The 14944-nt window shown below is 36.9% G+C and overlaps 1 protein-coding gene across 2 annotated transcripts in view; it reads right to left on the reverse strand.

Moving 5' to 3' along the window:
• LOC131061613 (adenylylsulfatase HINT3) overlaps positions 1 to 14944 on the reverse strand; it is a 117647-nt gene that overhangs the window by 17738 nt on the left and 84965 nt on the right. Inside the window, exons 5-7 of one of the 2 annotated variants that reach the window (XM_057995385.2) lie at positions 14273 to 14328; positions 14092 to 14145; positions 13059 to 13169 (exon numbers count right to left, since the gene is read on the reverse strand). In XM_057995385.2, the coding sequence (XP_057851368.1) occupies positions 13080 to 13169; positions 14092 to 14145; positions 14273 to 14328 (200 nt within the window). In that variant the 3' untranslated portion in view covers positions 13059 to 13079. The remainder of the gene's footprint in view (positions 1 to 13058; positions 13170 to 14091; positions 14146 to 14272; positions 14329 to 14944) is intronic. The other variant, XM_057995386.2, reaches the window with a different exon arrangement.

Genomic DNA, 14944 nt, shown 5'->3' on the forward strand with positions numbered 1-14944 from the left:
TAGGCAAAATCGGGATTTTTTGGCCAAATAGCAAGTTTAAAATGTCAAAAATGCACTTTATGAGCAAAATCGGGTTTTTTAGACCAAAGTGCAAGTTTTAAATTGTCACTTTTTCACTTACAAGGCAAAATCGGGATTTTTAAGACAAATAGCTAGTTTAAAATTTACTTTTTCACTTACCAAGCAAAAATCGGGATTTTTTAGACAAATGACAAGTTTAAAATTGTCAAAAATGCACTTGCAAGGCAAAATCGGGGTTTTTGGAGAGGAATACAAGTTTTAATTACTTGTAAAAGGGAAATAAAATCCCTACAACAAATTAGAAATACTTGCACATATGTAATGAGGATTTAAAATCCCTATTACATGCAAAAACCATTAAAGTAGGGGTTTTTAGACCAAACTGCAAGTTTACTTGTAATTTAGCCAAAAAATCCCTATTTTAACTAAAAAAGACCAAAAAACAATAAAAATGATAAAAACAACAAAGGAGAAATTTAAAACAAATTACAAGTAACATCTTTTAAATAAAAGAGCACATGTAATAAGCCAAAAATTCCCCTACAAAGACCAAAACAATGAATATTATTTAAAATTGCATTTTGAAGAAAATTCTCCACCTGCAGTCGGGGTTTTAAAACCCGAAATTGAAGGAAAGACATAGCAAACAACCCAGAATTTGACGAAATTCGAAACATAGTTCGAGGATGGACTGAAGATTAAGCCAGTCTAAGAATTAGTCAAAATTTTGCCTCAGGAAGCATGCCATAGAGTAAAATCTTCAACTTGTAGTGACTGTTCTGAAACCCGAAATTGCACAGAAAGCTAGGAAAAGGAAGACCAAAACTCACCAAAACTTAGACAATGATGGAAAAGACACCCCCAATGATTTGACACTATCAAATGTGAGTTTTGTACCTCGTAAAACGTGCCTTGGAGACAAAAATGACACTTTTTAGGCAAAAATTTGTAAGGGTTGTCACATTTTTTAGAATCCAAAAATGAGGACAACAAAGCTCATCATCATGAAGATCACCTATGGTCTTGGCCCACCATTTAGCCCGAAAAGTAGAAGTGCCAACATCTGATTCAGGAGAAGCAACTGGACCTAGGATGGCTAGAACAAGTTCATCAAGATGTAGATCAACATCTTCTTGAGGAAAGTCGGGCGGTGCAATAACATACCCAAGAGACTCCACAACTTTAAAGTCAAAGTTGACTGAATCCCTCCCATCAGGTGGACTTAAGTGAAGACAAACACCCTAATCCTTAGCCTTCAAAGGTTGATCCTCAAGGCTCAAAACAGGAGAAGAGAGATGAAAAGGCCCTAGTTCTTATCAAAAACATCCCAACTAAATATGATACAATCAATGTCTACATCAATCAACCGATAAGCTTTGTGGTTTTCACTATATCCTATGAACATGAATTTCTAGATCTTGGAATCTAGTTTGGTGCGCTTGGCATTTGGAATCCAAACATAAGCTATAGAGCCAAAGACTTTCAAGTGACTGATTTTGGGCTTCCTGCCAGACCAAGCTTCCTTTGGGGTCTTCTTCTTCACGGCTTGTGTGGGAGACCGGTTCAGAAGATAGACAGAAATGTAAAATGCTTTTGCCCAAAAAAAAAATTGAACACTTCTATGTTCCAACGTAGACCGAACCATTTCAGTGATTGTGCGGTTTCTCCGCTCAACAACACCATTCTGCTGAGCGGTGTATGGTGTGGTAAGCTGACACTTGATGCCATGTGCACATAAGTTGGACAAATCATAAGAACAAAATCCCCCCTATTGTCTGACTTAAAGAGTAATTATCTGATGACCGGACTCTTTCTACTAAGGACAAACTTTTGAAACATGCTAAACACCTCTTATTTTTGTTTTAAGGAAATACAACCACATTTTGCGACTAAAATCGTCAACAAAGAACAAAAAATAACTGGACCCAATAACCAAAGGAGTGTTCATTAGTCCACAAATATTAGTAAGAACCAATTGTAATACCTTGGAAGCTTGCCATGTATCACCATCCGCAAATGGAGTTGATGTTACTTTTCAGGCTAAGTCTGAATCTCAGGTAAGCCAACAACTAGACCCTCGCGAACTAGCTAAGATAGATAGTGAATGTTCAAATGCCCATACCGCTAATGCTAGAGATTGTTGATGGAAGAATTTTGGCTGCCATGGCATGCTCCTAGGAATCACCAATGTCAACAAGTCTATAAAAACCATGATCCTCAATACCCGCACCAACTGTAGTGTGAGTCTCCCGATCACCAATACTACATTTGTGTGAACTAAATACCACACCCAACCGAGGAGAGTGTCCCATAATCTGACTAACAGAGAGATGGTTGAGTTCCATGCTTGGAACATAGTATACATTGAGGAAAATTCAATTCCTCCCACTAGATTGAATCTGCATGTTGCCCTTGCTGACAACAGTATACTCTTCCCCTCCTCCAACCATCACTGAATCGGTGAAAGGCATGTAATCTATGAACCAATCCCTTTGATGAGCGAAATGTCTAGAAGCACCTAAATCAATGTACCAGGTAAATGACTTAACATGATCTGCAGGTATTTTAGCCATAAAGGCGTAAAAGGCAGATTCCTTCTACTCAATGCGCTCTACAACATCGACCTTTGGTTGAGACCCTCCCTACTTCTTCTTTTCAGAATCTAAGCATTGCCAATAGTCTTTCTTCATGTGACCATACTTGTGGCAATAATTGCACTGAATGTTCTTCTTGGAGTTGTCCTGAGATTGACCTGGACCATTCTACTAAGAGGAGTGACTTTTCCCTTTGTCCTTAGCAAAGGATTTTGTTGTGAAGGCTTGTTCTGTGGAGAACGAACTAGCACTGTTACCGATCTAATGTCTCCATCATTTGCTGCAAAGATCTGGAAACTTCAAGTCAACATTAGTTTAGGTAATGTTGAGCATCTCAATAAAGTGCTCATAAGTTTTTGATAGACTTTTCAAAGTGATGACTACCATGTCTTCTTCCTCCATCTTCTGACCAATCACCTCTAACTGATCACAGATGTCCTTGATTTCTATGAGATGCTCTTGTAGAGACATCCTCTCATCCATCATGATCGAAAAAAAAGTTCTTCACAAAGAACGCATGGCTCTTGTTGGAATTTTCATGTACATCCTTCAAATGATCCCAAATTTCGGTAGTTGTCTTACCTGAGGGAACCTGTGGTAGCTAATCATCAGTGACCGACAATTTAATAGGCCTCAAGGCTTCTCAATTCCACTCATCAAATTTGTCCTAATCTAAACCCGTCACTGTAGGACGTGTAGACTTGCCCATAACAATCTGGTCAAGACACATATACTCAGAAATCATCATTATTAGCTACTTCCAAGTGTTGTAGTTGCAGTCGATGAATTTCTAACTGCCTTCCCACATAATGTTGGTCAAGGAAGCCATTCTTCACATTTTCTAAGACATGAAAAATGAGGAAGAAAAGGATGATTGGAAGGCACAGATCACAAGAAAAAAGAAGCTATGAACCCACAATCTGCATGGAAAGATTTCAAACCCTCGAAACTCTTAGGTTGTAGTTCTGCAAGAAATCCTGGTTTGAAAGCACTTTAGTAGTTAACCTTGTGACAAACTCATGTGGCATGAAATAAGGGTTAAACGTGGGCTAGATGTAGGAGTAGATGCACAAGCTGACTTCACAAACTCCCGCAACTTGCAAAAAAAGACTCGTGACCTGCAAACAAAGGAGTCACTGCCTACAAACGCCTAGAAAAATAAAATACCAGAAGATCTTTGTCGTTGTTGAAAAACCCTCGCCAAAAAAAATACAGAGGTCAAGCATAGAACAAAGACCCCCGATGTCACACGAAAGAGAAACCATGCAAAAAAACAGATGCGAAACTGAAAGAGTCCCACGAGAGTCAAGATAGAGGTCACGGAGGGAGAAAAAACCATCACGCATTTTAGATGTGTCCAAAAAACTCAAACTAATCCACAAAAATCAAAGGTCGCAAGCATTAAAGACCTTCGAGGAATCACCCATGAAAATAACCCTTCCCGACAATAATAGAAGCCACGAACAAAGATGTCACAGACACACACAGGAGCAGAGATCGAATCCCGTCGCACAGTAATCCTCACAGGACTATTTCAAAAAATCCTTGTGAAAAATTTTTAGAATTATAAAAAAAATTATATTTTTTCAAAATATCATCTCCCGCTCTGATACCATGTTACAATGGTAATTGCATTATTTTCTTCAATGAATGAAGATGCATATAGCAATTACAAAAATGATGTTTCCTAAACAAACAATCGTTCACTAAGGACGGAATTAGAAAGAATCTAATCTAACTAAGATTACACTAAAAATACATTATTGACCATTAATAATGTGTGTATCTGTGTGTTTGTGTCTGTGTGTGTGTGTATATATATTAATTGTCTAGGTCTGAATAGTTATTGCTCATCAAATACTCTGGTAGCTTCCACTATTACAGACATTGAATTGAATTCAAATTGCCACAAAATCCTGTCATATAAACTGTGTATTTTATTTCTATTTCCAGTTTATGATCCAATTAAAATAAAATAGTTATATAGTTGAATACAATCTTGTTTATTAAAAAAGCACGAAAAAAAAAAACTTACAGTTATAGCCGACTTTGTAGTAAGCATCTAGATTGAATTAGACTTCATTTCCATCATTAGTTGTTCCACGAGGATGCATCCCCATCCCCCACAAAAAAACCCCACGTCCCCATATGCGAACATTGCCAAGACTTGGGGGCTTGAGCAAAACGCCCCCCTGCAGTACCATCACCTTTGCCACCTCTATCAGTGGTGTCACTGGGTCACTTGCTTTATGACACACACCATTACATACTGATTGCAACCTTAACTTTGTGAAAACTAGTTTGTCTTTCATGGGGCACTCGTAGAGATGCTATATTGCAGATTTCAGTTCACCTCAATTTGTATAACAATGCTGCCCACCACCTCCCCCCCACCATAACCACTCCTCCATCGTCCCCAAATTTAGACCCTTGGTCCATGTTGGTTGCAAACACACACCCCATTCCAAATGGGGACCCCTCTTTTTGGCCTGTTAGTCTTAGTTGTTTAGCTTTGTTTTGCTTAGCTTGGTGATAATTTTAGTCTCTGGGTTTAGAATGAGAGGGTTTCATTTTGTCAAATCTAGGAGTCCATGAATGAAATTGTGAAATCAAGTCTTGCATGGAAGTGAAACTTCAAGGATAAAAGTTATGAAATTGTGACAACTCAAAGCTTGAAGTTGCAAAAGTGAAAAAGAGCAAGTAATGGGTCAGGAGTTGGTTAAAGTGGTAAGATATCCTTGCAATTCCACTTGGAATTTGCTAGGGCTAGGAAGTGGAATTGTAAGGATTATTTTCGTTTCCCCTAAATCTAATGAGCCTCTTATAATTTAGCTTGTAATTGAGTAAAGAGTTCGCTTGAAGTTGCAAGGATAAGGTTCAAATTCATGCATAAGTTCTATCTCCACCTTGCATTTTGTCAACTTTATATATGAACCTCCAAAATCGCCAAAAATTTCCATGCAAGAATGCTCTAAAACCCTTATCAGAATTGTGCATGAGGTGGTGAAATCCCTGAAAAACTCTATGCAAGACCTTTCAGAATACCCGATTTTATGAAATTTGGACAAAAAATGCAAAGTAATGAAGGTAAAAAACGTGTGAGACAAAATGAAAATAATGCAAACATAATATGCATCCTCGCCTTGCACAAAGTGTGTTTAATGCATGCAACGGCAAAATCCCCACCTTGATTTCAACAATGCACAAACCCTCAAAAACCCTGATTTCAATTATACATGAGTATTCAAAAATGCTGATTTTCTCTATGCAGGCATTCCTAAATTCACCAATTTTTATTGTGCATGCATTACCAAAAACCTTGAAAATATCAATGCATAACTTGCAAAAATCCCCAAAATTTTGAGGGAACTGAGCAAGTTCAAGAAAAAAAGATTTCAAGGTAAAATGTGTGTAGAAGGTGAAAGAGCCGATTTGTTTTTGAGGCAAATTAGCAAAGAAGATTAATGAAAATCAAAGGAAACGCGTGAAACAAGAGGCCCAACTTTGATCAAGGGTGTTAAGTTTTGACGATCAAAGATGTAAGTAATCAGACATATTAATTGGGTGCTCGTTTAACCACCGGCAATGACTCAGATCATTGTTGCCCTCCCAACCATAAACGATAAACTGGTATCATCACCCCCGAGCACATTTCCTCTGAAAAGACCTACTTGTCTTAGAAAAATGATTAATTGTGAAGTGAATGAAATCGTACCTCATATACATGGGTGATACCCTTTCACAAAGGGTCGACCCTCATGACTCAAGCAATAATTAATTAAATTCATTTCATATTTAATATATGAATTGCTTCATCAAGGTCGGCTCATCTAGCAAATATAAAACATAGTGTATTAATAGCTTTGGGATATCTTCCACTGCTAACCACATACATCAACACTCCCTCTTTAGTTAGGGAGATATCTTTCTTGATATCTACAAGTCACATCACCTCATCGTAATGACTAACACAATGACTAAACTCATGTGTATGAAAGAATTTTATCATCTCATCGTGATGTCTGACCACAATGGCTACTCCCATGTGTGGAAAGGAAAGATATCACCTCATCGTGATATCAACCATTATTGTGAGATCGTCGCCTCACAATGATGGTAAAATGCACAAGTGTTCATCATTGTGAGAATGTCACCTCACAATGACATTCACCATGGCTCATCCCAGAGGGTGAATACACAAGTACAAGAAAATCATCACGGTCTCTCTCACGTGATGTTGTCATGGTGTCACACACATGACACCCACTATAACTCACACAAGCGCTAAGTCATGGAGTCTCTCACATGATATCCACCATGCCTACTCGCAAAGGGTGGATCAAGGGCTGGAACCTCAAACTTCTCTCACAGAGAAGAATGCACAACAAGGGTTGATACCTCAAACTTCTCTCACGGAGAAGAATGCACAACAAGGGCTGATACCTCAAACTTCTCTCACGGAGAAGAATGCATAACAAGGGCTGATACCTCAAACTTCTCTCACAGAGAAGAATGCATAACAAGGGCTGATACCTCAAACTTCTCTCACAGAGAAGAATGCATAACAAGGGCTGATACCTCAAACTTCTCTCACAGAGAAGAATGCATAAACCAAAGGATGTGGCTTCCTCTAAAGCTGAAAAGTCAAGCTGCCTCTGAAGCTGAAATGTCAAGCTCCCACTGAAGCTAAAGCGTCATGCTCCCTCTAAAGCAAAAATCAACCTTTTGACCTCTCCATCCAAGGTTACTTCTAACGATACGTCAGACTCCCTTTGAATGTTGATTCTTCCTCTGCGAAGAAATGCAAGCAATCTTCCTTCCTTGAATGCAGTCTCAAAGCATCTAGCGAAGATCTGATGGTTGCGTGGCCTTCGGCCCTTGCCATCCCTCATCATCTATCTTCAGCTCAATGACAACATATATAGATCACTCAAAGCTGTCAACACAGTAGACTGAAATATTATGTGACCATCCATAGAGAGTCTGCTCAATTTTTCACTAAAGAGGATAAACCTTAAGGCCATTAGCCCTGAGAGAAGGATTCCCAAAGAACTCTCTGAAGCTTGCCATATCTTGTTCCACACCAACATTATTCCATGCAGCCAGCATATGGGAAGCTGCTAACACAAAGGATTTGTTGTCTCGAATATAAGAGCCCGTGGAATTTCTTTGATTTAGACAATTAGAATTTGTCATCAGATTTACGAGGAGGAGAGCCCGTTGCTCTGTGCAGATCGTGTTACTACCTCTGTGTGTTCTCTATCGCTGCTGAGGGGTGTCATGACGTGGATGACCCATGATCGCAGGGTGGCTATGCATGCCAATGGGTGTCACCTGAGTGTTGTAGACCCCCACTCATCGCCGCTCTGCAAAGGCCACGCAAAGGAGTCCCCATAGACCCCCTTCGCCTCTATGTGCAGCCCGCATGGAGGAGGTGTGACACGTCGTTGCGTAGAGCTGCCAGCTAAGACATAGACCTCGCCTAGAGGGTGAGCGACAACAAAGACAAGGGTGAGCTACGAGGGTCGAGGGTGAATGCACAGTCGCAGTCAAATGCATCGTGTGAATGCATAGCACCGTCTGTTGATCACCAAGGGCCTAGGTGGGAGGGTCATGGATGTATGCCAATCCGCCCTTCAAAACCCTTCGCATGGATGATGAAATGTAGGTTTGATGCAGGGTCCAAGATACAATTCGAGAATCATCCAGGACTCCCAAACATCCATGATTCCCACTCGATGAAGGAAACTAACACCACAGAAGCTCCGACTTAGATGAGATGTCTAGATTGCTTCAACAAATCTAATCAAATTTCACAACCTTTTCTGATACCATGTTAAGTTTTGACGATCAGAGATGTAAGTAATCAGAAATATTAATTGGGTGCTCCTTTAACCACGGGTAATGACTTGGATCATTGTTGCCCTCCCAACCATAGACGATAAACTGGTATCATCACCCCCGAGCACATTTCCTCTGAAAAAGACCTACTTGTCTTAGAAAAATGATTAATTGTGAAGTGAATGAAATCGTACCTCATATATACATGGGTGATACCCTTTCACAAAGGGTCGGCCCTCATGACTCGAGCAATAATTAATTAAAATCATTTCATATTTAATATATGAATTGCTTCATCAAGGTCGGCTCATCTAGCAAATATAAAACATAGTGTATTAATAGCTTTGGGATATCTCCCGCTGCTAACCACATACATCAACAAAGGGAAGAGCAAAATCCAACAAAAACATGTTGAATAAATCAATAAAACTCCAAAAAAGGCAGGCGACCTAATTGAAATTGCAAGATGTTTTAAGGAAAGCATAAGGAACCAAAATTAAAGTACTCCCTTGGCCGACCCCTTTTGACAAACACAAAGTGTTTTGTGAGAAGCATATAAAATAAGGGCCTAAGAAATCACTTTCCTATTCAATTCATTCCCAAGCGAATTACAGAAACAGAGACAAATTTCATGGTAAAAATGCACAAATTTCAGAGTAAAATCAGATTACAAAGAAGTCAAGTTGAATGAGGAAAGGAGGTGTTTGATGAACAACTAAGATGCTATTAAGTGAATCAACTCGCACCAAAGAGAAGTAGAGAAGAAGCGAATACAAGCAGAGCATGGGGTAAATCAGAAGTGAGTTCAACAACAGATATAGAGAAATTTGATGCAAAGAAGTCTCACCCAAGTAAGTGATAAAGGAGAAAGAAGAGAGAGTTAAAGCTAAAAGAGGGTGAATTGTGAGGAAAGTTAGTTATTAACAAGTTAGTCTCATACAGATCTGACCTATTTCCTCCCCATTTCATGCATTCTCCGGATTTGAGAATCCATTTCCAGAATTCCAAGTTGAATTCCCATTCATTGGAAAGGGTTTGTGAGGTATTTTACATGGATTATTGAGGTTAAGATAAAATGTCTTTACAACTTTCTTTAAGGATTGAAAGGTTAAATTTTCATCTTATTATCACACTGTTTTTGCATTTCATTCTTGTTCACAATCACGATTCATGGGGTTTTCTCTTTTTAGGTGATTGCAAGGAAGCGGATGGAAAAGGACTCGACAATGAGAGGAAAGATAAGATCCACATTTGCAAGAAAATGACAAGGGGGGATTTCTCTATAATGAAGGACTCAACAAGATCAATGAAAGACAACATCAAGATGTTCCAGATGATGATAAAGAAGATGATTACAACATGGAGACAACAATGTGAAGGAGATCATTGAGAAAAGTATTAATGATTTCTTCTTCTTGAGCCAAAATATCCTTGTGAATAAGGAAAATATTGGGAGAGATACAAGCATGATTCATCTCAACATCATGTATAGGGGGACTATCAAAGGTGCAATACGAAACATCTACCAAAGCTTTTATGAAAGCAAAACATGCTATGAACATCTCTCAAATTTTCATTACATAGCAATATGAAACATTTATGAAAGCTTTTAGAAATGAAATAAATATCACGAACATGCTTGAAATCATCATTATGCAATACATTAAGATGCAATGAATCAATGCAAGTAAGATGAAATGGAATATACCTCTTTCCAACAAAAGATCTTAATAAATGTAGCTAATTAGCAATGTAATCAAATGTGAAAGTGCAAACCAATCAGATTTTGTAGGATTCATGAATTAAATAAGAAATCAAATTTGAAAATTCTGAATCAAAATTATGCAAAATGTAAGAAGCATCACGTTCTCCAAAATGAAACGTATGGAAATGGGGTCTTAGCCTAGGGATGCAAACTAAGAACTTATTCATTCACCATTTCCAATTTTAATCATTTCATTGGGGGAACAACCAATAAGGTTCAACTTCAATCCTCAAGAAGAGCTGAACACCTTGATTAATCGTTCTCCTTTTTAATTTGATTTGATAGGATGTGATTTTTATTATGATTATGTGAGATCTAGACAAAGTGATAGGAAATTGACAACATTTGGTATAAATAAAAAGATAAAAATCTGGAGCCAACATAGAAATACAGATTTGGGATTAGGAGACAAAGAAGAACCTGTGACAGCAATATAAAGCTTAGCTGTCGGGCCTGTGTGCTAGGTGCCCTAGTCAGAAGGTGTCTTCATTAACAAAAAGCTTCAGATTTTGAATTGGGTGGCTTTGTAGATCTCTTCCTCCAAAATTCAACCTAAAAGCATTGGATAGGTGTGCAAATCAACACAGTCCAAGAGTTTTCACCTATTTGAAACCTAGGACTATCTGTCTTAATTTGTCTTAATTTGCTATATGCAAATTTGCAATTTTCAGTTGTCGTATATGTACTTGCATACATGAAAGAGGGCAAAAATGGTTGTGCTATATAAGGGCTTGCCTAAGTCAAACCCTGTGTTGGTGTTCCCACCTTCACAACAGCACTGATTGTGTAAAAGAGTGCTTACCCCTAGTAGGGCAAAGGCTAAATCATAATTGAAATGCTAAAATGAAATGATATTACCTTAGGATTGATAATAGTGCTTATACAATGCTCTTTAGACAAGTTTTTCAAGTGTTGATGCAATAACATGACAAGCCCTCCGTAGCTTGTTGCTCCTTATGCTCAAATCTAAAGATACTTGCTCAATAGCAATTATAATTCTTGCTCTTCTTGATCACTTAGACTTTGTGAATGATAAATGATTGATTTATATAGGGTTCTCAAGGTATTTACGAATTTAGGCCAACTTCCAACAGTCAAATGAAAATATCGGGATCAGATCACAAATGGCAAAAGCCAATGCTCACACATATTTGAATCTGGGCCCCTTTTGGAAGCACTAGGGCATTGAGCACCCTAGTCCACTCAAAAAGGAACTAGAGAAATGTGGTTGCAAAGTATCAAGACCCAAGACATAGGATCTCAGCATATGACAACAATCAAGCAAGATAAAGCCAAAATAGGCATAAAATGAACTAGGTGAGAACACACTAAAGAAAGGGTTAAAAAAATAGAGTGTGAAATTGTAAGGGGATACAATTTACGACACTACATATAGGTCATTGTAGATTTACTTGTATTAAATACTATACACTTTTAATGCACAAAAAGGATATTTGATAATATTGGACTGAGGAAAACCATGTGAAATCCCACACATTTGAACAAATGTATTTCATTCCATACATGTTTTAACATTACATTGAAAACCTCATATGGTGTCTCTAATAGAAAGTGAAACTAATATTTATGTATCAAATATTTGTGCATTAAGGTCTACAAATGTATTACTTATTATTCCATTTGAAGAATCTCTAAACATATTTAATTATATAGTTTACTATAAATGTATGCTTTCTAAATTGTATTGTAAACGTATGGCTTATCAACTGGATTTCAAGGACTAACATAAAATCGAGAATAGATTCCTTTTGGCAATGCCTTGGCACCTATAGACTCTATTGGTGATTATAGAACAAATATATTTGCCATCAGATGAATCAATATTGCAGATTGAATTACAAATATAGGCCATTGCTGAAGATGCAGGAAATTATTTCCCCAAGAATAGAATTAAAAAAATGCTATATGATGGTTAGCAGATTTTCAAACACAAATATAAAATGTTTCTCTTCTCTTTCTAGAATATTATAATTCCATTTTACATGAAACAAGGCAAAGAAGCACAAGTAAACTAAATGTGCTATCACAAACAGAATGGACAGTCTACAAATTACTAACTTCTATGTTCTATCACTACTGGAACTTGGAATAATGAATTACTTGCAAGAAAGTAATACAGTTACTTGGGTACCATCAGAATGATACCGTTGAACTCTTCTCATTAACAGTACCCACTGCCTTAACAAAAGAATAATTGAACAATAATATTTCATTAGTAATGTGTGTTCAGTCAAATTTGAGACATAAAAACTGATGCATATATTTTTCCCAGTAAATTAGAAAAGATAATTTTAAAAAACTACAGAATAAAAACAACTCAAAATCCAGATATGATGATCCTTGCCTAAATAAAACATAATCAACAATACTGCTTTAATCAAATGATTGACTAATCTTCTATGTATGATTATTGAACAAATATGATGATGCATTCTTAAGAAAACATTGAATAAATTTGACACTTGTAGACTACAAATAGTAAATAATGTCATAAGAACATTAGTGTGACTTTGCTACTACAGTGAAAACCAATGCCTTTCAAACGACATCTAATGTTAGATTTCCATAGTTGAATATCGCATTGTTCCATGATGAACTGACGATGAGGATACATTCTCAAGAAACATGTAAACCAATACTTATAAACTGCAAACACTAAATCATACCACAAGAATGTTAGATTTGCATAGCTGATTATTGCATTGTTATGTCCAGTAAGGCTTCAGATGCATTCATACAGTCATATTGGGATAAAGCAGGCTTCAGATGCATTCATACAGTCATATTGGGATAAAAAATTTATTTCTGATGCTTACCAAGGGAATATGTTGTTCATATCATGTTTGCAGAGCTGATAACTTTCCCCGAATGCAGTCAGCAAGAAGAGCAGTCTCTTGATTCAAACATAGGGGTCTTCTCCTGGCATTCTGTTAAATGGTTCAGGATAAAATGGAGATGTAAGCTCATTTTGGTAAGAAAATTATTTTCCATTCCCAAAATATATGGGCTGTTTAATCACCATGATTTTCCCCTGAAATCCTAAATTTACATTTAGCTTAAACCTTTTTCTAAACAAACCTACAGAACTGAAAAAAGTTATCTACAACGGGCCTCACAAATGATATGGTGTGTTTCAATATTCATCACTAATGTCAGTGTCTGTGTGTTGGGGATTAGAAATTTATTTTCTATTCGGAAAATATATGCACTGGCCCCTGAACTGCTAAAATTATATTTAGAGTAAATATGTTTTATGAAAACCTAGAAAAGTAAAAACCTTTATATCAAATAGGTCCTACAAATTATATGATGTGCTTCAATATTCATCTCTTGTGTATCAGTATGTGTCTGTGCACATGTATGCATGTGTGTGTTTATCTGCATGCTTGTGTACCATTCCCATACTTGTATGTGAATGCATGCATGGGGGCATGTGTAAGTGTGTGTACATGCATGTGTACCTGTGAGTCATACTTGTGTGGGTGCACACAAAAGGACATGTGTGCACATAATTATGCATTGAAGTGTGTGTGTATATATGTGTACAAGCATGTGCTAGCATGTGTTTGTGCATCCACACTTGCGTGATGCATGTGCATCAATGTGTGTGTGATGGGCAGATGGGTGCATGTGTGAGGGTATGCGTGTGTACGTATGTGTCTGGTCAAGCTGGTCAAGGCAATATTTTTGTGCAGTTTTTATCTCCAGAAAATTGAGACAATAACCAGAAAAAGAAAATATATCCTTTATTTCTATTATTACAAATATCCTAATAACTTTTATCAAAACCCTGATTAAGCATGAAAGAGCTTTTTAAACAAAAAAATGAAAATGGGTATTAGTACTTACCTCGGATCTCCAAAGTTTATCATGTCTACTTCTGGGAATAATATGAAAATGTGTCTGCAACGCATTATATGCCACTAGTCAGAAACAATATTGTATAGATATATAATATAGTATACTTTTTCAAAGTATAATAATTTACGAAGGGATATTTCATGAAAAATGACATATTAAAGTGCCTTACATGAAATATTTCTTGCCCAGCAGAAGCACCACTGTTAACTAATAAATTGAATGAATCTGCCATGTGAGAATCGGTCAGATCATAGAAGATGCATGTTTATCTTTGCAATCACTTCATTAAATTATTAATGCATATTTTGTGAAAGAAAAAGGAAATACAATGTTACATATTTCATTCTTGCAAATTTTGCCAAGTTCAGTTGTCCATTCCAGGATATACGTAATACATAATATGTAGCGAATTTGCTTTTTTTTACTTTTAGAATACAACAAAGACAAAAAAAAACCTTGATTTTATGTCTTTTGGTTGTGTACAGAACGTGACAATTCACTAATTATTTTCGAACTTATAAAACAAGGAGGTTATGGCATACAAATCAGCTGAATGACATTCTTTGAAGTATTATCTTGCATAAAAATTTCTAGGATATCATAATCAGTCAGTGTTGTGCACTCAAAAATTAGAAAAAGAGCATGCTCCTTGTTACAAAACATGAATAACCTTTCATTGTAACACTTGTTCTTGAAATTTTGAATCTATATAATGCATGCAAAGTAATACTCTCAATATTCATAGAGTGATGCATAATTATCATATAATACCAAGTTACTAGCCCATGTCGTTCGACAATAAGCGCTAGATAAAATGCAAATGGACCTTTTACATTTAATG

This window comes from Cryptomeria japonica, chromosome 4, assembly GCF_030272615.1.
Source record: "Cryptomeria japonica chromosome 4, Sugi_1.0, whole genome shotgun sequence".
In the NCBI taxonomy this organism is placed as follows: domain Eukaryota; kingdom Viridiplantae; phylum Streptophyta; class Pinopsida; order Cupressales; family Cupressaceae; genus Cryptomeria; species Cryptomeria japonica.